The 27,876-nt window shown below is 38.6% G+C and overlaps 1 protein-coding gene and 2 pseudogenes across 2 annotated transcripts in view; 2 read left to right on the top strand and 1 right to left on the bottom strand.

Annotated features, from left to right (window-relative positions):
* LOC121982170 (regulator of telomere elongation helicase 1 homolog) overlaps positions 1-3,175 on the bottom strand; it is a 77,421-nt gene extending 74,246 nt beyond the window's left edge. Inside the window, exons 1-2 of one of the 2 annotated variants that reach the window (XM_042535115.1) lie at positions 2,847-3,175; positions 2,435-2,691 (exon numbers count right to left, since the gene is read on the bottom strand). In XM_042535115.1, coding sequence (XP_042391049.1) covers positions 2,435-2,691; positions 2,847-2,948 — 359 coding nt within the window. In that variant the 5' untranslated portion in view covers positions 2,949-3,175. The remainder of the gene's footprint in view (positions 1-2,434; positions 2,692-2,846) is intronic. The other variant, XM_042535114.1, reaches the window with a different exon arrangement.
* A 912-nt stretch (positions 3,176-4,087) lies between these two features.
* On the top strand, positions 4,088-4,231 carry LOC121983410 (annotated as a pseudogene).
* Position 4,232: 1 nt separating this feature from the next.
* Positions 4,233-4,417, top strand: LOC121983427 (annotated as a pseudogene).
* Positions 4,418-27,876: the final 23,459 nt, after the last annotated feature.

Raw genomic sequence — 27,876 nt, 5'->3', positions numbered from 1 at the left:
TATGTGACCATAAAGTACCTCTTAAAATTAAAAGTAAGTTCTATAAAACCGCAATTAGACCTGCTATGTTATATGGAGCTGAATGTTGGGCTATGACTCGAGCACATTAGCAGAAGATGAGAGTTGCAGAGATGAGCATATTAAGGTGGATGTGTGGACATACGAGGATGGACAAAATAAGAAATGAGAACATTAGAGAGAAAGTTGGAGCTGCATCTATTGAGGAAAAACTCCGAGAAACACGTTTAAGATGGTACAGACATGTACTTAGACGACCAATAAATGCTCCAGTTAGACGATGTGAAACTATGACAAACATACATATCAAACGAAGAAGAGGAAGACCAAAAAGGACTTGGTTAGCAACAATAAAACAAGATAAAATTTATTTAAATATAGATGATGATGTAATAGGAGATAGAGCTCAATGGCGTAAAAGGATTTATACAGTCGACCCCACCTAGTGGGAAAAGGTTTGGTTGTTATTGTTGTTGTATTGTACCATGTCAGAATATTGTCAAGACTTGTAATTGTATGCTATATATTTGTGCAAATAAATAGAGTTGATTGTTTAAGAAATAATTGATTGTTTAAGCAATAATTGATTGTTTAAACAATAATTGACTTTTAAATAATAATTGATTGTTTAGCCAATAATAGATTGTTTAAACAATAACTGACTTTTAGATAATAATTGACAGTTTATTGTACAATAATTGATCATGCAATTTATTGGATAATTTCAATAAATTAATCAATAAGACTAATTATATTAACCTAAATGAGTTACAAGGATGATTGATTAATGAATGATACCTTATCTCAACTGGATCAATTAATTATTTTAACTAAATCAAATTTAGTAGAATGTATAATTTATAATGATTTAATATATAATTTAATTTAATTTATAATCAAATAAATCTGATTTCATAAAATATTTGTAATCAAATTTTATCAAGTTTAAAACATAGTAAATTTAAATTAATTTTTGCATAAATTAATTAATACTTAATTAAATCTATTTAAATTTAGTTATAACTATACAAAATATAATTTATATATGATATAATTTATGTAAATTATAAATAAGAAGTAATTATGTAAAGATACAGTTTATATAACACATACATATATAATTTACATAAATTTTATAGTTAACTTATATAATTACATAATTATAAATTTATACATCTTACATAAATTAACATAAAGATATAATTAATCCAGAAGTATATATAATTAAATACAGTGATTAATTAGTACAGTAATTGATTATACAATATTATAACAATTAATAAATAATGTACAATAAATTAATTGGTAATTAACACTGCATCATACTACTCTATAGATTTACACGTTAACTACATATACAGACACAAAGTATTATAAATAAAATAAAGAAATGGGCAAATCACCTCTCCCGGTTAATGAGTCACAACTCCACTGCACGACTCTATCATCCGCCGCCACCTTTACAAATTGCAATGGCCAAGCCTATGCTAGAAAAGCCAATTACCTCATAAAATCCCCTCAGGCGAGCTTACGTGGTTTCTTCTCTGACAATTCACCAGATTCTACTATAGTTTTGCCTGACTCCCTCCATCTTGGCTACACTCCTTTGATTCCTTGTCAACTTCAAGTATGCATTCTCCTCAACAATTCGGTTTCCTTTATAGCATCTTCCTGTCTCCTCTTCCCCTCCCTATATTGGACAACAAGATTCCAAGCTTCAAGGGTTAAATCGCAATGAATATCTTCGATCTTTGTCAATGCGAGCTAAGACATTGTTTCGTACCATCTGACCATACTTAGAATGAGTAGCACTATTTTAGCACTTGTGGCATATTAATTTCAAAGTGTAATGCCATGTCCTGCTCTATTTTTAAAACTCAAGGTGGAACAAAAAATTACAATTATATCACTCAGCATGGTTCAGAATTTCAATCCATGAAGACAATCGCTATGGATCTTAAAGTTTACAAACGTCAACATTTTTATTCTAGGAGCTACTATCATTTCATTTAATTCAACCAAGTGACATCATTTAGTTTAAGCACGTGGTACACTATGAGTAAATGTTTTTGGCTTTTATTTATTTCAATTAAATATTTTCATTTAGTTCAAGTGGGTTTATCTAATTTACAATTTTCACATTATATTGCAAGTGTTTTTATTTAGTTCAAGCAAGTACCTACATTTTGTTTAACATGTGTTCATTTAGTTCAATTGAGTGCCTTCATTAAGTTTATAATTGCATATTAGATTAAATTTTTTTAATCAAAATGCTTTAAGATTCATGCATGAGAATGCCATGCACAAAAGAAGACTTTCATCAAATTACCATGAATAGGGCCTTTCACCTTATCTTTGTCTCAATGGAAAGTACAATCTTTCAAAAGTTTAGTGTAAAAAACAGAGCAACGTTTACCTGTAATTGCTTGTTTTTAGTTCCCGAATTACTTGCTTTAGCTGGCTGTGCGTTCTTGATGCATATATAATAACAGGTTCGCATTGCCTATTCTCTGACGGTTGACTTCCAGACATCTGACTCGATGAGAATCTTCTCCCTTCTTCATTTGAATTTCTTGAAAAATCTCCAAAAGTTTTCCTCCAGGCCAATGTGGCACAGAGAAGGCATAATGTTTTTCCAGTTCCAGTAGGGCTTTCTAACAAAGCATTGCATCCCTGAAACCAATGAAGTTACCCGGAAAGTTCGATTGACGCAGTTGAAAAGTAGAAATCAATCACACGCACACAATTAGACGGTTGTTAAAGGTCCAAAATAAATATTATTAAACGGTGAAGTAGATACACGATAGAGAATGAGAGGGACCGCTCACCTGCTGTAACGACTGGATGATCTTCTCCATGTAAGCGATCTGGCAATCGTACGCTTCGTAGGGGAAATCGACATCGATTCCCCTGATCTTGTAGTTCGGCATCAAAGTTCCGAGGGAAGATCAAAGAGAGGGAAGTAGCGAAGGAGACGGGAAAACCCTAGCGGGGGCGAGAGACAAGAGGCAGGAGAACAGTGGAGTTAAAATGATTCACCAACGAGGCACATTCCCGCCAAGCAGTGTATATATACACCTTCACACCCGTTCCGTGTACCTTTCTGGCCATCCGGACATCCAAAATGAATCGGGGCATCAGACTTATGAGTGTGTGAACTAGTCCAGGCTCTAGAATGAATTCTGAATACTTCTCTAATCTTTTATATATATATATATATATATATATATATATATTACATATATTTAGAATTTAAAATTTTAAGATTCAAGAATCAGGTTATAATTGATTTTAATCAATAAGATTTTTCTTTTAGGATTTAAACTTTCCTTTTAGATTATAATGTTCAAGATTAAAAAATTTAAATACTTACGGATCATATTATATATATTTAGAGTTTAAAATTTTAGAATTTATGGGTTGGACTATAATCGATTTAAATTAATATGATTTCTTTTAGGGTTCAAATTTCCCTCTTGGATTATAATATTCAAGATAAATAATTTTAGATGGTCACAGGGTATAATATATAGGATATTTTAAGAAATTTTTAATTTTTAAAAATTACAAAAAAAAAATAGAGTCAGGGCGCCTAGATCAAATCTAAGCGCCCCGACCAAAAAATTAAAAAACAAACGAATCAAGACGCCTTGAAAAATTTGTTATGAACCATTCCATAATAAACAGTCCGTAGCATATCATTGCACTATATGAAAATATATTAATGTTCTTTTTTTTCACATGAAAATAATTTCACGATTTATCAGTAATTTCCACAACCACATCAATCAGAGATCTAGATTTCAAGACTAAGATGTGACGTATTATTAGAAAATCTTCTCATTACTCAATCAATGATCTAAAGTTTAAAACTCACATACGGCATATTATTAGGAATTTTTTTCATTAATCGATCAAAAATCTAGAGTTTACAGCTGCGGCGTATTATTAAAAAACATCATTAATCAATTAGAAATCTATAATTCTCTTTAATCTCACATCTTAGAATTGACAACACTGCGAGTAAAGAAGTTTCAATAAATACTTTGGGTCAACAATATTAGAAAGTATACTTTTATTCGCTTTTTGGCTAAGATCAAGTATGATATTAAATTAGTTTTTTATAAAGGGAAGTATGTTACAGTAACTTGCTACTAGGATTCTCGAGCATCACCTTAGCATTACACTATTACATGGGTCTGGTGCACCCTTACCCAATTTATGGACGACCTTTTTGTTAAAATTAAGTGTAATATTTGTTCTTGTTAGTTTAATATCTAATATAATAATTAAATTAATTTTTTTATGAAAGAAAGTCTGTTATCCACATGTGTTCATATATTATATTACACACGCAACAAAGGGTAGAGCCACGTATAACTTTGGTGGGGTAGTTGACCCACCTCAATTTTTTATAAGTACCCCTGTGGTGTATAAGATTATAAAAATATTATAGGCTTGCTCCCACTAAAAAAATAAAAGTAGGGACAATACTCAAAAATTAAAACTATTCAGATCTCTCCCTTACAATTGTAGGCGCCAATACTGTAGCACTGCCACGTCATTTTTTTAAAAAAAAAATTGTTACCTTCTTTGCCCTTCCCCACCCAAATTTTCTCTTCATCTGTTCTCTCTCTTCGACGAAATCCTCGCCTCCACTTTTTGACATTATCCTCACCGCCACTCCTTGGATACCTCACCCCAACTTCCGAGTTCTCTTTCCCGTCTCAACGAGCCCATCCTCACCGAGACTCTGAAGTTCCCTCTCCTTGCTGCAACTCTCCCTTGCCACAATGCTTAAGTGGTTCTATGTCTCAAGAACAAACTCAGTAGACACCGCCCCAACACCATGATAGGTAACGACTTCTTTTCTTCCCTAATGACTGTAAACTTTGTCATGTTTATTGTGGCCATAGCCTGTGTCACGCCCCCAGAGGAGTCTCTGCCAGACGAAAATCCGACAGCATCTCCCCTGTACCGATGACAATTTGAAACCTAAGTACATAGCCCTTAGGGCCTCTCAATCCTCGGCCAACACGGTCGGTACATAAGCAATAATTTAAATAAACATTCCACGTAGTTATAATGATACAGCTCCAAACTGACTATACAACAAATTTCAACAACGCAATTTAATATAAAACCTACTCCACTACAACGAGGAAAACACCACCCACAACGGAAAAACCATCACAACGGAAAAAACATGGGCAGTGTACCAAAAACTCGATATAGAATACAAGCATGCAAGAACTACACATCACGAGTCTAGTTCACATAACAAGGAACCAAAGTCCGAAAACAGAGAACCATATCGACACAAAGTGGGGGTTATCGACTGGAACCTCATGACGGCTTCAACCTGAAATAGAAAGTAATCAACAGAGTGAGTTCAAGAACTCAGCGAGTATCGAGCAGACATGCATAGTAAGATATAGCTATCAGCAATAATCATGCAGTACAGTCTTCTGTATAATAACAGGAATGCAAAACTGAACAACAAAATAAGTTGTACTCACTAGGACCTCCTATCCGGATACAAGAGTCGTCAGACCAAATATCTCATGTCTCCTGTATGCATGTCAATCATATGCAACCACTAAAATGCAGCAATTATAAACAATAAATGTAATCCATGCATATGATGCAAATGATACGGTTACCCCTGACGCCAGTCAACCACCTCACACGCGATGGTGAGGTCGAGTGGGTAGGGACTCTGCCATCACTACTCTTGAGCGACCGAGTGGACAAGATGTTGTCAGAGTACACCTATCCTCCTACCCCAAACATAGTGGGGGAGCCTAAGCTCTCATCTCCCTATGTCATAGTCAAGAGGAGGGATCCCTGCCTGCTACCACGCTGTAGTCACACTATCCATGAGCGGACCAGCGGAGCCCTGACAGAGTAAACTGTACACACCCTGCCTGATGTACCACTAACCCATGAGTGGTTGTGTGTGCAGATCATGTAACTGGCGATGTGCTCAACTATAAAGGAGCCGACAATCGCTCAACATGTAATCATGCAAAATGGTGCATGACACTAGAACATGTAACTCCTAAAAATATCAACATCCATATAATATGTACCAAAAAGAAAATCGAGTCCATAATAAGGATCTAGGTATACATGTCAGATAATAAAACTAGGTACACATGTTTGATAATAAATCTAGGTACACATACCAAGTATATCTAGTAGCTAGGCCTATATCCGATAATGCATCGTATGTCACTACTTCTATGACCATAAATACACATGGCAAGAATCAAGAGGCATAAACATAAATGAATAACAGATAACAATATGGGCATACTATGAATATCAAGTAGTGACATTCCAAGTAAATATAAACATAACCATTACTGCTAACTATAACCTATTACGCATATCAGAATGATAATATCAAAGAGATAAGTCAAAGGTACCCGCCTCAAAAAGAGGGTCGTATCAAATAGATCCCATGTCGAGACGCTCGTCTCAAATTAAAGTTATGTAACAACATATATATAATTAATCCACTCTACTATGTATCCAATAGATAAATCAAAATTTCTATTAAACCGAGAAACCCTAATTCATTAATCTCGAGTAACTAAATAAATCGGATATAACTCGAAGCCTAGATTAATTTTAACATTTAACCTTAATCGTTTCGAACAATCACTTGGATCAATTATCCCTAATCTTACCAGCATCAACTTATATTAAGCTAAAACGAGAATCAAATTCCCAACAACTTACCATACTACAAGTCTTCTTCTGTTGACGCGCTACTAGGAAGATCAGCTGCTGGAAATTGCTAGCCCAAAAGTACTCACTGTCGAAAATTTGTGGGCAAAGCTATAATGAACCTACAACTAGAGACAACCATCCCCCAGTTAGCATAACATCCCCTACCAACACCAGAACCTAGATCTCTACAAACCAAAAAGCCAAATTCATCACACTTACCATTTCTTAATGTTGCCATATTTCTCTCCAACCAAGCCAAGGTCAAGCGACTGTAGAGCTTGGTGATGAAGGGATCAAAGGTGGTCGCTCAGTATTGGTCACTAGAGGAAGAGGGAGCCATTTAGGCGTCAATTACAACTTACTCCAGCTAAGCTAGGGCTCGGATCTCCCTCTCTTGGCCGAACATGACTTGTACGGAGTTGCGATTTAGAGAGGAGAACAACTGGTGATCCTTCAATTGAGAGGTAGAGGGGGTGGGATGCTTGGCTGACGTCGGGATGGACAGCGTTGGCGCGATTGGGTGATGAGGCGGGCGCTACTCGGTGAAATCGGGAGAGGAGAGGGCTCTAGCTTTCCTTGGCCAACGATTTTGTATGCGTGGGAGATGAGGCATCGCGAGGCTGCGTTGTCAGGTTGAGGAAGACGATCAAGTTGGCGGCGGTGGCTGGACGTCGTGAGAGGGAGGAGGTGGCGGAAAGGGATCGAGAGGAAGAATAAAGAGAAGAAGGAAATAAAAAGAAATTAACTTAGGTTTTTGATATATACCATATGTTAATTAAATTTATCAACTCCCACTTTAATTGGGATATCCAAACAGGCTTCCACTTAGCCTATAAATTCATCCCCCCCCCCTTAAACTCGTCATACAAGTTTCGAAAAATTTTCAGAAAATTTTTAAATATTTCCAAAAATTCCCTTATAGTTATTCGTCCTTTTTAGGTATTTTACAGCTTGTCTTCTATGTTGTGCAAAAGGATGTCCACATATCTCCATAATGGCATGATATTATCCACTTTGGGCCTAGGGCTCTTGGGCTCTCCCCAAAATGTCTCATGCCAATGGATATATCCTACATCCTTTTAAACCCATGATTTTTATCAATTCTTTCCAGCGTGGGACTTTGATTGAACCCCAACAATCCTCCCCTCAAACGAAGGACCACAATTACTTTCATAATCTGGGTCTCCCTGTGAGCATCTGGTCATCCTGACTTGCTCTGGGCCTCCCCGTAATCATCTGTACCTGGTCACCTTGACCTACTCCGGGTCTATCCGCGAGCATTCAGTCACCTTGACCTGCTTCGGGCCTCCCTACGAGCATCTGGTCACCCTGACCTACTCGCCTCCCCGCAAGTATCCAGTTACCCTAACCTGCTCTAGGCCTCCCCGCAAATATCGAATCACCTTGACCTGCTCCAGGCCTCCTCGTGAATATCCGGTCACCCTGACCTACTTCAAGCCTCCCCGCGAGCATTCAGTTATCTTGACCTACTCCGGGTCTCCTCGCAAGCATCCGGTCACCCTGACCTACTCTGAGTCCACCCTTAACTTTGTTCAAGGCCACCCCACATTGCATCGTGTCTGGACCATGGCTATGATACCATTTGTTGTGCCAAAAGGATGTTCGTATATCTCCACAATGACATGATATTGTCCACTTTGGGCCTAGGCCCTCATGGCTTCGCTCTTGGGCTCTCCCCAAAAGTCTCATGCCAATGGATATATCATGCATCCTTTTAAAATCCATGATCTTTACCAAATCTTTCCAATATGGGACTTTGGTTGAACCCCAAAAATCCTCCCCTCAAATGAAGGACCACCATTACTCTCATCGTCTAAGCCCCCCGTCAGCATTCAATCATCCTGACATGTTTCTAGCCTCCCCGCATGCAGCTGGATCCGATCAATCTTGACCTGCTTCAGGCCTATCTGTGAGCATCTGATCATCCTGACCTGCTTTGGACCTCCCTACGAGCATTCGGTCACCCTGACTTACTTGCCTCCCTGCAAGTATCAGATCATCCTAACCTACTCCAGGACTCCCCGCAAGCATCTGGTCAGTTTGACCTACTCCGGGCTCCCCGCGAATATTCGGTCACCCTGACCTGCTTCGAGTCTCCTCGTGAGCATTCAGTCACCCTGACTTACTCCGTGCCTCCTCGCAAGCATCTGGTCACCCTGACCTACTCCGAGCCCACCCTCAACTTCGTTTAAGGCCACCCGACATTGCATTTGATCTGGACCATGGCTCTGATATCAATTTGTTGTGCCCAAAGAATGTTCATATATCTCCACAATGGTATGATATTGTCCACTTTGGGCCTAGACTCTCATGATTTTGCTCTTAGGCTCTCCCCAAAAGGGCTCATGACAATGGAGATATCTTACATCCTTTTAAACACATGATCTTTACCAAATCTTTCCAATATATGACTTTGATTGAACCCCAACATTCTGCTTAATTAATTTTTTTTCCTATTCATTTAACTTTGTTGGATACAGATTAACAGAGTTGGCCTAGTACAATTAGGGTATCGATGGTACAAAAAATAGTAGGATGTTTAAAGCTACTTTGAATTGCATAAAAATTAAGATATATTTGTGTAGTGAATGTTTTGTTGTAGTCTAATAGATTATATAATGTCGTCATTAAGATTGACATCTCTCAATGGCTTTGAATATTTGTCATCATCCGTTCCTTCTGTATAGAGCTATTTTTTATACAATTTCTCTTTCTGTTCATATTTGAAGCATGCATAGTTGCATATTTTTTTTTAAGAACGTAACTAACAAAGAACTTTATTGGTGTGGTGTTCTTTAGGTACTGATAACTATCATTTTATTGTATTATTTTGGATCCTATTCTCATATTTTTGAGTTGATTGTGTGCTTACATCCACATTTATATCACATATTAAGAGTTTGGATTCATTTTGGATTTTAATGTAAATTATCTCTTATTTGTGGAATTATGAATAACATTTGAATGTGGTCTTTGTAGGTGATCAAATAGGCCAAGGACTTGATCAAATTAGACCAAATTTGGGTTCAAATCTAGGGCTAATTGAAGAGATCAAGCTCTGAAGCAATTTGGACCATCAATCCAAGATCAAAGAAGATCTAATCCATCCGTTAAAGATCTGGCCCATCTAATATAATGAAGAAGTAGATCATGACCCTTGATGAAGATCAGCACCTTTGGATCAGATTTGGAGCAACTTCCACCGTTGAATCAATCCAGAGAAATCTCGGCCATTGATTCAAATCTCATGTCCAATTTAAATGAGAAGCTACAGTGTTCCTCTTCGTTCGTCAATTGCTACAATTCTTGCATCAAGAAACAGGGGTGCAATCCTCTCTGGCGATCCTCTTCCTTCCGATCCACCGCCTGCGATCAAGAGAGGTCAAGGGTGTCCCTTCCTCGGGTCATCATCCACCTGCCACCAGCCGGCGACACCACCTCAACCATCTGAACGCCAATTCTGCCGCGACTTTGTGCAAAGAAGAAGAAGCGGAGAAGAGGAGAAACTAGTGGATTTGACCTAGTTCCTTCGTCTTTCTGCGGGCAATCTTCTTCTGTCGAAGCTTCGACTACAACCAATTGAATAGGAGTGTTTGCTTCTATCTCCATTGGTTCCCGGTTGCTACTCTAGTTCCGATTTTTCTAAGTTTGACACTGATGTTGTTACTAGATAAGAATTGATCATCTAAATTGATCGGTTCTTCATTGATCTAAGAGTGTTCGGGATTCCCAACTCATTTTGGTTTATCATTCCTCCCTCATATTTCTGTCTTCATTTCTACATTTTTGTTACTGTAATTTCTAGTTTAGTTTAGTATGTTTTGCTACTTAATTGTGTAGATCTAAGTTAGATGAGATTGGATGAAGCTTTGATTTGTTTCTATATATTCATCTGAATGATTGTTAGCTCCACTGATGGAGATCTGAAACTGAATCTATTTGATGTTATCCGGTTGCAAGAATCTAGATTGTTTGTTTTGATCTTGTCTTGTTCTTGTTTAGTTCCAATCAGTTTGAAACTGTTAATGGTGTAATTCATTGCATAGAGTGACAATATATTGTGGATTCATGATTAATAGATAAATAGGATTTCTTTTATTGCATTATATTTAGTTTTATTAAATGCTTTGCTATTTCATTCCTTAGTTTAGCTCTGTTGAAATAATAACTTAGAGTGACAATGCATTGTGAGGTCGCTATTAATGGGTAGATAAGAGGTTGTTCATTTCATTAGATTAAATTTCATACTTGTCTGTTATTTCATTTGTTAGATTTAGAACTAAAAATCTAAAACCCCAATTCTAATAAATTGATCCTAAGATTCAATCATTATTTATATTCCTTGAGAGAGACGATATGGGGCATTCCCTATGCTTCATTAGCTTAGAGGGGTTCAGTGATTATTTGATACCAATTCACAACAAATTGGCCATTATCAGGTACCAGTATTAAATTTCCCCCTACTTTTAGGTTTTTTTTATAGCTTTTATTTTGTTTATCTGTTCTCTAATATTTGTGATGATTATATTTCCTTTTCTTAATTAATTATGTTGGAACGGTCACTTGCTCTTATTCTGTTTGAGCATTTGAGGCAACAAGACCTTGGTCATGTGTTGCGCATTCATATTTCAAGATAAAGCACTTATATCACATTTCTTTGGGATCTTTAGTCCCTTCATCTTGCTCCAAACCCAAGTAGTATAGAAAAGACCTAAATGAAACATAGCTTTGATCTGTAAAAAAAAATGAAACCACATCATACTGGAAGGAGATAAGAATACAGGGCATGGGAGAAAAACATATAAGAATATAATGACCAGGATAACAGCCAGGAAACATATCATCTAAATTTCATTATATTACAGCTTCATTAATATGATGAATAATTAAAATGAATTGTTATGGGTAACAAATGAAAAGAAGTCATTGGGGAAGAAAAGAAGTTGTTACCAGTCCTGGTGTTGGGCGGTGTCGGTTGAGTTTGTTCCCAAGACATAGAACCACTTAAGTGTCACGGCGAGGAAGTGTCATGGCGAGGAAGAGTCACGGCGAGGAGAGGGAACTTTAGGGTCATGGCGAGGATAAGTGAAGAGTCACGGTGATTGGCGAGGGGAGGGAACTTCAGAGCTGCAGCTGTTAGGATCGATGGTCGTGGCTAGAGAGGGGGGGATGTGAATAGCCGCCCCAAATCGTTCGTTTCTTTCTACAAATCAAGGTTAGCGCAGCGGAAATAAACAATAGAAACGACAACGGAGAATAGCAAACCTCAAACTCGTCGATGTAACGAGGTTCGGAGATAAACTCCTACTCCTCGGCGTGTCCGTAAGGTGGACGAGCCCTATCAATCCGTCGGTGGATGAGTCCCCGGAGAACCGGCTAATAAATACTCCTTGTGGGTGGAGAAACCTCGCCACAATCTCTTTGCAACAGCAATAAGGAGTACAACAGTAGAGAAAGCAAACAAGAACAATCGAAATGTAAAACCCTTTGCTTGCCTTCTCGTTGCCGACTGGAATCCTGATGAAGCAGCAACTTCTCGGATCCAAGCTCAGCTAGAAAACCAGCAGGAAGCTCACCCGAAGCTTCGGCAGCGAGAGCTCAGCAGAACTCAGCAGGAAGAAAAAGAAGCAAGCCCCTCTGTACAGGCCCTCGAACTCCTTTTATAACCTGCGAAGAAGACACAGAAGAAACTAGCCGTTGCTACACAACGGCTAGGATGTGGACCGATCAGGCTTCATCCTGATCGGTCCACAAGACCGATCAGGCCCTTCCCTGATCGGTCATGGACCGATCAGGTCCTTCCCTGATCGGTCCCATGACCGATCAGGCCCTTTCCCTCCTTCTGATCGTCTCCTTCTGATCGATCACTGATCGGTCTGCTGACCGATCAGATAAGCAACAGAATGCTTCTGTTTGGTTACTGATCGATCACCAGACCGATCAGATAACCCAGCGTATCACTGGATCGGTCACTAGACCGATCCAGGTTTAGAGCTCCCAGCCCTAAACCCTACTTGGTCCTGAGAATGAGCTACCGAGCCCTCTCTGACTTCGTCCGGTCCAGAGAACGAGCTACCGAGCCCTCTCCGACTTCGCATGCCAAGCTTCCATACTTGGACTTTTCCCGTGCCAAGTCTCCATACTTGGACTTTTCACGTGCCAAGCTCCCTGCTTGGACTTTTCCGTGCCAAGTCTCCATACTTGGACTTTACCCGTGCCAAGTCTCCATACTTGGACTTTTCACCAGATGTCTGGTCAACCTTGACCCATCTGGATTCCCCTTGCCTGGCTTCACTCACCAGGACTTCCAAACTGCCTAGTTTCACTCACTAGGTCTTTCCCCTGCCTGGCTTCACTCACCAGGTCTTTCCCAATTGCCTAGCTTCACTCACCAGGACTTTCTCCAACTGCCTGGCTTCACTCACCAGGACTTTCACTTTCATCTAGCTTCACTCACTAGGATTTTCACCTGGCTTCACTCACCAGGATTTCCCGACTGCCTGACTTCACTCACCAGGACTTTCCGAACTGCCTGGCTTCACTCACCAGGACTTTCCGAACTGCCTAACATCCCAGTTGGGACTTCCCAGTCAAGTATCTGGTCAACCTTGACCTACTTGACTCTTCTTCATCCAACCTGATCAAACCCTGACCAGTATCTCTCCGCATAGACAACTGCACCTACATTGTCCATGTCTACATGTCTTCTTGTATTGTCAAACATCGAAACCATGACCAAGGTTTACGCTTGGTCAACTAGGTCAACCTTGACCTACTGGAAATTGCACCAACAATCTCCCCCTTTTTGATGTTTGACAATACCTTTAAGTTAGGCTAATCCAATAGCCTCAACTTTCTTCATGCCACCAGGTAATGAAGCATAAGTTACAACCTTACATTCTCCTTCTAAGAGGGCAACCTCCTTCTTAGATAATGAAGGCCTAACTTAAACCCTTCATTCTCCCCCTATTGGCACACATCAACAAACTCTCCCCCTGAAGAGTAAGTTATCGTTGTTCACAACTTCACTCGTTGTGATCAACAAACTCTCCCACTAACACCAATGTTCTTCCTTGAACATTCTCTAGACATTCTCCATTCTCCCCCTTCTTGACACACATCAAAAAGAGTGAATCAAGGTCAAGAGTTTCTTCCTAATGAAAGTCCCATACCTTTCATTGAAACCCTTAATTTCCCCCTTGATACTAATGTCAATAATCAACTTAGTGATAATCTCATATCACTCATCCTCAAAAATTTCAACGAGTAAAAACTCCCCTAAAAGTCAACTCCCCTTGACTAATAGGTAAAACTCCCCCTAAAGGTCAACTCCCCCTTGACCATTGCACCAACAATGTCTTGGAGAGTTCCAAACCTTTAGAAACCTAAAACACCAAGCTGCAATTTCAGACAAACAGTCGAAAAAACAGCATTGGCACGCCCTGATCGGTCACCAGACCGATCAGGCTCCCTCTGGATCGGTCCAGTGACCGATCCAGGCTCCCCTGGACCGATCAGAAACCCTTCTGATCGGTCCACAAACCTGATAAAGGTCTGATAAGTTCTGATTTCTCTCCACGAAATTCAGAAACCTCTAGAAAATTACAGAAAATTTCAAAAATTATGAAATTTTGAGGATACACTCCTCATAACATATACTATCATGGAAAAATAGTTTTCTATGAAAATAACTTCCATTTTCAAATCTTGATACAAAGTTCAAAAACTTTGAAATAGCTCAAAGTTAATTCAACTTTGTGTCAACTTTCTCAATGATGAATACTATCACTAGAAAAGCTTCATCAAGGTTTTTCAAATCAATTTTGAAATGATTTTAAACCATTTAATTTAGGACCACAATCTTAGGGCTAAATGTACATGACTTGTACACAAACTTTCCCTATGATCCCCCAATTTCGAATTAGGCTCATCTAAGGTACAAGAGCTATGCACCTTGATCCTAACTCATAATCCTAATATCTCACACACATCTAAGGTGTATCAAACACATTCAAGTCAATTTTGATGTGAGATATGGGTCTAGGTTATCTTAACTAGGTTCTCATGCATTTTCTAACACCAATTCGATCTCCATATCAAATTGTGTTTTAGTCCTTAAATCAATTTCATTAATTATAAATGCAAGAGATGATGACATGGCATATAATGATATCATAAATAAAAACATGTGCCAATGTCATGATGTCATGGCATAAAGTGTGAAACTTAAATAAAACATGACATTTAAACTAACCTAAGCATTATCATGACATTTTAAATGATCATAAAATAAATATGATGTCATGACATGACATATGGCAAGCAATATATGACAAATAACATGTAAAGGTATAGAAAATACCTAACTCTAGCCTTAGTTGCCATTTTTGATGATTTTGATCATTTTGTCATAGGGTCTATATTCCTAAGTGTAATAGACCTAAAATCATATACCAAGGATTTTTAGATCACTATGTGCCAACTAGATTAACTCTAGAAAACTCCTCAAATTTGATTGGCACATTCTAATCACCTTAGGAATAATTTTTCATTTCATTTTCAAGGCTTGATCACACCTTGAAAATTCCTAAAGTGCCACCTTTTGCCATGATTAGGTTAACTACCTATTCAAATAAGGTTGGCACACCCTAACTCATCTAGCGTGATGAAATCACGCTCCTAGGAACCCAATACCTATTGGAGCTCATTGGGTTCACTAAATATTCACTAGGGATGACTTCCCTAGCAACCCTCCTAATGACCCTCCTAGGCTTTGAAGCCTTGGTCATTTGGGACTCATCAAGATCAACTCTAGGGGTGACTCCCCTTGTGACCTTGGTGGTGGTCTTCCTAGCCCTAGATTTTGTTCCATAATCGAATGGAACATTATGATAAGTGGGCTTGACCACTTGGGACTTAGGTTTGTGACACAAACCTTTCATGTCCTTGGGCTTTGGTTTTTGCCCCTTAGACCCTATATTTGACTTTTCCAAATTTTTAAGGGTCTTTTCTAAAGAGTCAAGTCTTGACCTTAAGACTTGATTTTCCTTTTCTAAGGCCTCAAGTTTTAACTTGTCATTTGTCTTTGAGGTATTCCTAGGCATATGTCTAGTTGTTTTGGGATTTCTACCTAGGTTATCCTTAACCTTAGATGAGTTGATCCTAGGGTTGGCTTTCCTAGTGTTATCCTTATCTAGGCTCACATGTTTGGCACCTAAGCATGTGTATCGATTTCTAATGTTATCATGCTTACCATTATTAACAATAGCAATAAGGCTACTAGCATGTGTCTTATTATTATTGCAATAATGTGCCTTAAAGGTTACTTTAGGGTTTGCCTTAGCTCCCCCTATCGATGTGCTCGATCTCTTGTCCTTGTAAGGTTGCCTCCCCCTCGGACATTGGCTCCTATAGTGTCCCTTCCGCTTGCATTGGAAGCACACCACGTGCTCCTTGCCCTTGCGTATCGGGACTCCGGCTTCCTTGACCTTTGGCGCCGGTGGAGTCTTCCTAATCCTCTTTGGACACTTACTCTTGTAATGCCCAAATTCCCTACACTCAAAGCACATTATATGCAATTTATTTGAACTTAAATTGCTTGAGTTACCTAGGGTTGAGGATGAGCTCTCTCCTTCATTCCTTCCGGAGGTAGAAGCTTCTTCTTCTTGCTCCGATCTTGAAGCAGAACTCTCCTCCTTCTCTTCTTTAGATGTTGAGTGGCCCTCAACTTCTAAATCCATTCCTCCATGAAGTGAGCTACTTGGCTCACTTGACTCCTCTTCATGACTTGAAGTGGAGTTCTCCTCATGAAACTTTGCCAAGTTGTTCCACAACTCCTTGGCATCGTTATATCCACTTATCCTACACAAAATATCATTAGGTAAAGAAAATTCAAAAATTTTCAATACCTCATCGTTGACTAGGGATTGGTGGACTTGTTCCTTGGTCCACTCCTTCTTCTCTAGGGTTTCTCCTTTCTTGTCCATCGGAGGCTTGAAACCTAATTGAACACAACTCCAATTTTCAAGGTTAGTCATAAGAAAGTACTTCATTCTTACCTTCCAAAACGCGAAGTCGTCGCGATCGTAGAAGGGTGGAATCGTGACATCTTCTCCAAATAGATCCATTCTCTAGCTCGTGCTCCCCCGGGTGTTGATCCAACGAAGAGCGACCTCGCTCTGATACCATTTGTTAGGATCGATGGTCGCGGCTAGAGAGGGGGGGTGTGAATAGCCGCCCCAAATCGTTCGTTTCTTTCTACAAATCAAGGTTAGCGCAGCGGAAATAAACAATAGAAACGACAACGGAGAATAACAAACCTCAAACTCGTCGATGTAACGAGGTTCGGAGATAAACTCCTACTCCTCGGCGTGTCCGTAAGGTGGACGAGTCCTATCAATCCGTCGGTGGATAAGTCCCCGGAGAACCGGCTAATAAATACTCCTTGTGGGTGGAGAAACCTCGCCACAATCTCTTTGCAACAGCAATAAGGAGTACAATAGTAGAGAAAGCAAACAAGAACAATCGAAATGTAAAACCCTTTGCTTGCCTTCTCGTTGCCGACTGGAATCCTGATGAAGCAGCAACTTCTCGGATCCAAGCTCAGCTAGAAAACCAGCAGGAAGCTCACCCGAAGCTTCGGCAGCGAGAGCTCAGCAGAACTCAGCAGGAAGAAAAAGAAGCAAGCCCTTCTGTACAGGCCCTCGAACTCCTTTTATAACCTGCGAAGAAGACACAGAAGAAACTAGCCGTTGCTACGCAACGGCTAGGATGTGGACCGATCAGGCTTCATCCTGATCGGTCCACAAGGGTCCTGATCGGTCACAAGACCGATCAGGTCCTTCCCTGATCGGTCCCATGACCGATCAGGCCCTTTCCCTCCTTCTGATCGATCACTGATCGGTCTGCTGACCGATCAGATAAGCAACAGAATGCTTCTGTTTGGTTACTGATCGATCACCAGACCGATCAGATAACCCAGCGTATCACTGGATCGGTCACCAGACCGATCCAGGTTTAGAGCTCCCAGCCCTAAACCCTACTTGGTCCTGAGAACGAGCTACCGAGCCCTCTCTGACTTCGTCCGGTCCAGAGAACGAGCTACCGAGCCCTCTCCGACTTCGCATACCAAGCTTCCATACTTGGACTTTTCCCGTGCTAAGTCTCCATACTTGGGCTTTTCACGTGCCAAGCTCCCTGCTTGGACTTTTCCGTGCCAAGTCTCCATACTTGGACTTTACCCGTGCCAAGTCTCCATACTTGGACTTTTCACCAGATGTCTGGTCAACCTTGACCCATCTGGATTCCCCTTGCCTGGCTTCACTCACCAGGACTTCCAAACTGCCTAGCTTCACTCACTAGGTCTTTCCCCTGCCTGGCTTCACTCACCAGGTCTTTCCCAATTGTCTAGCTTCACTCACCAGGACTTTCTCCAACTGCCTGGCTTCACTCACCAGGACTTTCACTTTCACCTAGCTTCACTCACTAGGATTTTCACCTGGCTTCACTCACCAAGATTTCCCGACTGCCTGGCTTCACTCACCAGGACTTTCCGAACTGCCTGGCTTCACTCACCAGGACTTTCTGAACTGCCTAACATCCCAGTTGGGACTTCCCAGTCAAGTATCAGGTCAACCTTGACCTACTTGACTCTTCTTCATCCAACCTGATCAGACCCTGACCAGTATCTCTCCACATGGACAACTGCACCTGCATTGTCCATGTCTACATGTCTTCTTGTATTGTCAAAAATCGAAACCATGACCAAGGTTTACGCTTGGTCAACTAGGTCAACCTTGACCTACTGGAAATTGCACCAACAGCAGCGAGGATGGGCAAAGAGTTGCGATGAGGATGGGTGAAGATTCGTGGTGACTGGCAAGGAGAGGGAACTTCGAAGTCTCAGCGAGGACGGGCTCGTCGAGAAGGGAAAGGGAACTCGGAAGTCAGGGTGAGGTATCCATCGAGGAGTGGCAGTGAGGACGACATCAAAAAGTGGAGGCGAAGATTTCATCAAAGAGAGGGAACAGATGAAACGAGAATTTGGGTGGTGGAGGGCGAAGAAGGCAAAAAAAATAAATTAAAAAAAGATGACATGGCAGTGCTACAATACCCAATGCCTACAGCTGCGCAAACTATAGCGCTCAGCATAGGCGAAGCCACCTTGTTGGTGTAGTAAGCACCAATGATCGAACTTATGTTTTGATGAATGATAGATAGCTTAAAGTCAGATGTTATGTTTGTCTAACCTCTTACCAAGTGTGCAGGAATTGATAGGTTTAGAGGACCTGATACCAAGTTGAAGTCCAGATGTGTGATTCTAGGAAGAAGTCTAACTGGGTCTGCAGAACCTGATAGCTGACTGAAGTCTAGTTGGGATGTTCAATTCCAGACGATTGGCTAAAGTCCGGATGTGCAATTCTGACAAGAAGACCTAGTGGGTCAAGAGGCAAGTCAAGAGACTGCAAATGGTAAGTGACGTAGTCAATTAGAGGAGAGTGATCTAGTGAGAACGAGTCCTAGTAGGACTGTAGGCGTTAGTCTAAGTTAGATCCATTTTGGAAGTCTAAGATGAGTCCATGACTAGATCATGGTCTTGCTAAGACAGGACCTAACTCATAAATAAGCTATTTGTGTATATATTTTTCTAACTCTGTGTTATAGATACATACATAGATCTTCAAATTTTACACGTGTGACCACTGACAGAGTCTGATTTTGAGTCCAGAGTCAAAAAGATATGGCCTCCAGAAGATTGCTGTGTCGAACTAGTGATTGGAGATGCCTCAAGTTGATGGAGTGAATCGAACTGGACCGAATCTGATCAGAAAAATCGTACCGAATCGGACTAGACAAGATTAGACCAAACTAGACTGAACCAAAGCAATGGATAAGATTTGAATTATTTAATTAGTTTTCTCTACAAAATTATCTATAAAATCTAAAGTCAGAAAGTGTATCCCAAATTCAATAGATCTGATAAGAACATGTTCATCTATAAAAAGAGATTAGATGTCCAAGAAAAATGTCAACACTTCTACGTGATCCTTTCATTATTTGACTGCTCTAACTACATCCATATTTAGCTGGAGTTGTTGACTATTCTTCTACATTCAACCGCTATCGACAAACCGACACCAATACATATGCACTTCAACTTCTACATCATTGTGTAGGTAAATTTTAATTAATAGTTATTTGCCTTATTGCTTAGGAAAGTGTAGGATGTTACATTTTCCTCGTATTATTCTTTGTACTTGAATACTCTACCGGAAGTTTACCGGTAGAGGATTTTACTAGATTACATATCGATAGGTTCGAGGACCTTGTCTTAAAGTAGGTCTCGCCGAAGCTCTGAATCAAGTAACCGATTGTGTACTTTTGTTTTTTTACTTCATTTGTTTTAATTCCAATGTATACTCATTTTCAAAATTAAATAGAAAGTTCTAAAATACACGTGATTCACCTCCTGCCTCTCACGTGCAATCAATTCTACACCGTCCTTGGGTTAGGGTGGGCCCTAACCCCACCTAGAAAAAATTAATGTCTATCAAATTTTTTTATCAGTCTCACAAATAATTCATGGATTATTCACTTTAGTGCCATTGACCTATTTTTTTCCAACTAATTAATGGCTTAAATTGAAATTATTTTGATTTGACATAGCTAAATTAAAATCAAACCAAGTTTAATGAGTTAAATCGATTATAATAATTTAGGGTATTTTTTTGAAAAAAAAAATATTCCCTATTTTTTCTTTCCCCTTTTTTCTCTCTCACACGAGCAACTCCCACCGCCTACTATGTTGTCACACCGACCTTTATCTCTTTTCTCTTTTTCCTCCCTCTTCCCTTTCTTTTCCCCATCGCAACCTATTCCTTTCTTCTCCAATAGATGTAATCTTGCTGGTTTTTTTCAAGCAACACAACAACAACACCCCTAGTTGCTCTCTCCTTCTTCCTCTCCAATAGCAATAGTTGTTGCCCTCTCCCACCGAGCAACACCTTGTAACTCTCTTTCAATGGCAACAACAACTATCTTTTGACCGATCAATAACAACTTCTTCCAAGGTTTTAATTATCTTTTCGCGAAAGCAAAAATTCATAATGATAAAATAATTAATGAGTTTAATTAAGAAGAATCCAAGATCGTAACTTCAATAGTATTTTTTGTTCTATACTTTTGAATGTATTGGATATTAGATACTTTTGTTCTATAGCTTCAGAAAATTAATATTCACATTTTTTTGTTTATATTTTTTAATTAATTATTTTATTTTATCAATTATAGTCAACAACTCCAGTTAAATTTGGATCTTAGCTACACCCCTGATACTCAGGATAATCGAATTGTATATATATATGATAAAAATAAAAACAAACAAAAAATTTAAAAAAAATCTAAAGATACGTTGGGCGCACACAGCGTCAACGCCCAACGTATCATATTTGTGTGTGTATATATAGAGAGAGGAATTTTAGCTTACACACCCACCTGCCTCGATTGACTTCCAGCAATCCCGAGTTCACTCAGTCACCCACAAGCGAGTGTGTAGGCTAACAACTCCTTTACTTAGTGAACTCTTTTTTTTATTTGATTTTTTTATTAATACTATAATCTGACCACTAAATTCTAAAAGCAAAATCTTATTAGACTAATCGAGAGTTACAAAAATAAACAAAAAAAATCTTGCACTCATGGGGTGAGCAAGATAACTTTGGCTATATAAGGGTAAACCCTAGAAGCGCTCATAGTTAGTACACTGACAATCAACCTCCATAGCTCATCTACCACTATAGGTAGCTCATCCCCCTCCTGAATTTATAAGACATTATGTTATGTAGATAGTCACTCCTCCCAACAAGGTTCACTTAACCCCACCTGAACATTGTAGTTCATTGCACAACTGCTCCATCAAAAATAGAGGATCTGCATGCCCCAACTAAGAATCAAATCATGATGCTTTGTAAATTCAGCAATAGCCTTTACTGCTACACCGCGCCGAGGGTAAAAAAAATCACTCCCTTGGTTGTTTTTGTCATAAGCTATTATCCCGCTAAAGGCAAAGGTCATATCTCGCTGAAAGCCTGCGAAAGGATTATGAGAGAGGTCAAACCAATGGATTTGATCTCTTAGGCTAACCAGGGGTGTCAACTTCTAGGTGTAGTTGGCATATTCTACCATCTTTTGATGAAGGATCTATTGACTTCTAGAAAGAAGTCGTGTCACGCCCTAAAGGAATCCCTGCCTGACAAACGAACATCATCTTCTCGGTAACTGTGACAATATGAAACATATATAGAATGTCACAAGGCTACTCACAAGCTATAATCAACAACCCACATGGCTAGAACATACACAATCAAGTAGTTATATACACAACCCTCTCTGCCGGAACAAAATGATCACAACCACATAGTTGTATCATAAACGACCCACACGGTTGTACTAAAAATACAACGAAAAATGAACGGTAAACCCATAAACAAAAAACAACAAAATGCTAGCCGGCTAGGCTTTACACACAACCACAGCAAGACAAATACAAGATACCAACATAGTAAAACTCCAAAATATAATTGAAGTTATACAATGCCAAGTTCATAAATTCGCAAAACAAGTAAAGTAAGAAGCAAAACCCAAAATCATCCTCGGATGTGATGTGGGACCGGTAGACAGGATACTCCAAGCGACTCCATAATCACTATCGCTACCTATGGAAAAATACAACACAGAAATGCGATGGTGAGTGTGGGTCACTCGACAAGTAATAGACAAGATAGTGCATGGTTTAAATAAAATATGGAGATCAAAATATACAGTCTTAATAGGGAAATAAGAACATGATCTTACTGAGATAATCAATGCATCTAAACATAACTACATAATGAATACACATACCAAATCTAGATCTGACGCATAAGATCATGATCACCCATGACATAATAAACATACAATCCCAATCTAGATCTAACACATAAGGTCAAGATCGAAAATGACATAATAAATACACATAGCTAACTTATAATCAACACATACGATATAATGATCAGTAAACTCCCCAAGGATCAGCAACAGATCTGCTCGTAACACTTGATCAATATAACCGACAACATATACATGTATAATAGATGACATGTATAAAGCATAACAACCATATGCAACAATCATAGCTCAAACAAGTGCAATATATTACAATCATATTTAACTTGTATCTACTAGACATGTATGCAAATATATCTCCATAGATACACTGCACATCATATGTAAATGTGCATGCATGCCACATGGTCACATTCGTCATCTCTCAAAACACCACAACCCTTGTATGACCGAGAGGCTTGGGTCTGTAATAACTGTACTATCCTCCAATCACTATATAGCGGTCAAGGTGGATAGTTCGCTAAGTAGTTATCCAACTACATAGCATTAGGGTCCCTGATTGCTCACAACGTCGGATATCACTCCCCCCGCTGAGTGACCGGGTGGCACGACAGGACTAGCTCTACTCCAAGCTACCACTCTCCCTTAGTGGTCGAATGACAGCTAACATGACTGACAACTAGCTCATATTATAAGAGAGTAATGGTCGACAAACCAACCCATACCACATGGGAGCAATGGTCGTCAACATGCATTTGTATATATGACTATCAACTAGCTCATACCACAAGAGAGCAATGGTCGTCAGCGTGTAGTTCAATGATGAACATGATGTAGTAATCATGATACCGACACGATCATCATCAAAGCAACCTCCCAAACATCATAAATACCTCCAGTACATTGATACATCTAACACTTATATATATATGCATGGGTAGATTTAACTGGTGTCTACTAAACAACAAACATAATAAGTAGCAACACCAGACATGCACACAACATACACGTATACACCCTACAACATAGGTATAATAAACATGATACCTCCAAATCACACCAATCACATAAAATCATCAACATAGATATTATCGACATGATTCCTCCAGTAGTATATATCAGACATGTGTACATACAATATAGATACAATCAACATGATTCCTCCAATAGCAAACACCAGACATGTGTACACATACAACATGCAAACGGACAATCCACCAGGTGACTCCTACAACACAAATCAATCATGTGAAACTCAACATCAAATGCGTATTCGGCATGTTAACTCAGTCAACAAAATATCCTCTACTATACATACTCTACATGTAAATATATAATAGAGTATATATATCCAAAAGCTAAGACTGTATCTGAAATAATAGATTATCTTAAAGGTCAAACACAAGTATCAAGCAGGATAACAATACGGATAGATTTAAGGTAGCAACCTAATCCATCAATCAAAAACAACCATGCACTAAGTTAAAAGAATTAAAGAGACCAAGGAAGAAATATCCGTCTTTATCTGTAGAATATTCTGAAATTATCTTCACGTCAAAGTACTCATTTCATATCAACGTCTCGCATCAATATATTTTATTTAGCTAATTTCATCTGAATTAAATAGCTAAATAAAATCTCCAACCTAATTAAGGTAGCACTAATAGAACAAGATCTTTGAGTAATCCCCCAATTAACCTTAAACATACTATAACCTAATTAAATTAGGTTTATACATGAATCATCAATCAATCTAATTATTTAATCCTTGAGTTACTCAACTTCTTAATCATCATGAATCAATTAATTCATTACCAATTGATTAACTATTCTTATCCTAGAAATCAAACTAACTCCTAATCTCCAATTCATAATCAATTCCAATACAAAATGTAATCAATTCATACTTAACCTAATACTGAGCATAATTTACCCAAATCAAATATGCAATAGCTCAATGAAGAACCCAGAAGCAGCTATGCGGAAATGGATCTCCCCCTTCAATTCAAACATCCCAATTCACCATCAATACATCCACATCTAAGAATTAAACCCTAATTCGTAATCCAAAATCCTTTAGCTAACAACTTACCCCTAGGCCAGATCCACACTTTCTCCTGAACAAAATATGTGTGCCATGGTGGTGTCGTGGTGACGAGTCAAGGTAGCGAAAAGGAGCGATATCACCAAGCCACTAGCTTACAGGAAATCGGAGAAGGGTGGTGGCGAGCCAAGGTATAGGAGAAAGCGACGACTGTGTGGCTGCAACTGTTGGAGTGTATACTGAAAGCCTAAACTTTGTAAACATTCATTATGAATAAAGAATCACATTTGGTCAAATTGTCTACATTTAGTTGTAGTTGTTCAATTAATTTATACTGTAGATAACATAGTATGTGGTGTCACATGCAGAAGATGATGTTGTCAGTACCTTATAAATTATAAACAGTAGCTCACGACCAAAATGGAAAGGAACAAACCATTAGAAGTGTTGGAGTGTATACTGAAAGCCTAAGCTTTGTAAACATTCATGTTAAATAAAGAATCACATTTGGTCAATTTATCTACATTTGTTTGTAGTTGTTCAATTAATTTATATTGTAAATAACATAGCATGTGGTGTCATATGCAGAAGATAATGTTATCAGTACCTTATAAATTATAAACAGTAGCTCACGACCAAAATGGAAAGGAACAAACCATTAGAAGGTCGTAGTGTAATTAGGTATCAGTTTATCTTGACTGTATAATTACACTAGTACACTTAGAGTGTATTGAGTAGGACCATTTGAGGTCGTTTCTTTTATACTGATTTTATAAAGAAACAAAGACCTCGGTTATTATGAAAGTGTGTGCTCTTAATCCTGATATAATAACAAACACATATATTTGATATTTATTTCTTTAATTTATCAATGGGTGAGATTTAGTTCGATGAATCAATAAGCCCGATAAGTTGGGAAATGGTATCACTTATAGTGTGTGTTGTTGATTATAGAAAGAAACTGTGTCCTAGAGATACTAGGTTGAGAATGTCCTCAAGAGGAGCTCATAAAGATTGTCATGTTAAACCCTGCAGGTGGACTTAGTCCGACATGATAATAAGGTTGAGTGGTACTACTCTTGGACTTAGATATTAATTAAATGAGTTATCAGTAACTCACTTAATTAATGGACATTCGATATCTTAAACACAGGGAGACTAACACACTCATAATAAGAAGGAGCCCAAAAATGTAATTTGGGATTGGTGCGGTAGTTCAATGATAGTTCTCTAGTGGAATGAATTATCATTGATAAAATTAAGTTGTGTGTTCGGGGCGAACACGGGATGCTTAATTTTATCGGGAGACCAAAACCAATTCCTCCTCTCGGTCCCTATCGTAGCCTCTTATTTATAGAATTCTATACCCACCTATACCCACCTTCTAAACCCACCCAATAGGGGCCGGCCAAGCTAGCTTGGGAACAAACTAGGGCCGGCCTAGGTATGGTCGGCCCTAGCTTGAACCCAAGCTAGTGGGGCCGCCAAATTAGATTAAAAGGATTTTAATTTTAATTTTTATTATGTGGAAGAAATAATTTATTAAAGAGAATTAAAATTAAAATATCTCTCTTGTAAAAGATCTACAAAAGATTAAAGAAAGAGATTATATCTCTTTCCTTATTTGTAGATTGGAGAGATGTTTTATTTTCTCTTTAAAAATTATTCACATGTTGATAAAATTAAAATTATAGAAATTTCCTTTTATCAACCATGAAGAGATTTTAAAGAGAAATTTTATTTTTTTAAAATTTTCGGAAACAAATTAGGAAGTTTTAATTGTTGATTAAAACTTGTCCAATTTGTTCTCCAATGATGTGGCCGGCCATTGGTTTTAATTTGGGAAATTTTATTTTATTTTTCTAAATAAAATCATGTCAAGGAAATTGAGGAAATTTTATGGTAATTAAATTTCCTAATTTGCCTAGGCCAAGGAATATAAAAGAAGGGGTGAGGGTGCCTTCATCATATACAACATCTATTATTTCTCTCCCTCTTTTGTTCCTTGGTGTGGCCGGCCATCCTCTCCCTCTCTTCCTCTTGTGGTGGCCGAACCTCTCTCTCTCTCTTGGAGCTCTTGTGGTGGCCGGATACTACTTGGAGAAGAAGAAGAAGAAGGAGAGAAAGCTAGCATCTCTTGGAGCTTGGTTAGTATTTTGGTTTTTCTCCTTGGTGAAGTTTTCCTTTGTGGCCGAACCTTGCTTGGAGGAGAAGAAGGTGGTTGGTGGTTTCTCATCTCGGTAGATCGTTGCCCACACAACGTCCGAGGTTAGAAGAGGAATACGGTAGAAGATCAAGAGGTTTTTCTACAAGGTATAACTAGTAATTTTTATTTCCGCATCATGCTAGTTATTTATGGAAATAATACCAAATACAAGAGGCTTACGTTCTAGAATTTTGAATATGTTTTTTCGAAGTTGTGTTCTTTTGTTTCTTTCTTTTCCTTGTGATTTGATTGTTCTCTTTGGTTAACCTAAAGTTATTTTAGGAAATTAAATATTAGCTTTCTATAAAAGGTTTTGTCTAGTCGGTGGTGGTTGCTCCCATATCCAAGAAGGTCATGTGCCTCGCCACGTCAGTACTGGGAACCAATTATGGAAATTAATATTTAATGGAATTAATAACTTAAGGAGACTTGGATCGAACGTGTTAAGTTCCGCAGGAGATCCAAGTCAAAACCTAAAAGAACAAATAGATTAAGTTTTGGATCAAACGTGTTAAGTTCCGCAGGCGATCCAAAATTTAATTTAAAAGAACACATGGTAGCTAGGAAAAGGTTCAGACCTTTGTACAAAATTTTTGTACAGTGGAACCTATAGGTTTTCCGAGTAGCAACCAACAAGAAGGTCGTAGTGTAATTAGGTATCAGTTTATCTTGACTGTATAATTACACTAGTACACTTAGAGTGTATTGAGTAGGACCATTTGAGGTCGTTTCTTTTATACTGACTTTATAAAGAAACAAATACCTCGGTTATTATGGAAGTGTGTGCTCTTAATCCTGATATAATAACAAACACATATATTTGATATTTATTTCTTTAATTTATCAATGGGTGAGATTTAGTTCGATGAATCAATAAGCCCGATAAGTTGGGAAATGATATCACTTATAGTGTGTGTTGTTGATTATAGAAGGAAACTGTGTCCTAGAGATACTAGGTTGATAATGT

The sequence above is a fragment of the Zingiber officinale genome, chromosome 5A (assembly GCF_018446385.1).
Source record: "Zingiber officinale cultivar Zhangliang chromosome 5A, Zo_v1.1, whole genome shotgun sequence".
Classification (NCBI taxonomy): Eukaryota; Viridiplantae; Streptophyta; class Magnoliopsida; order Zingiberales; family Zingiberaceae; genus Zingiber; species Zingiber officinale.
This window is presented reverse-complemented; position numbering and strand designations above follow the sequence as displayed.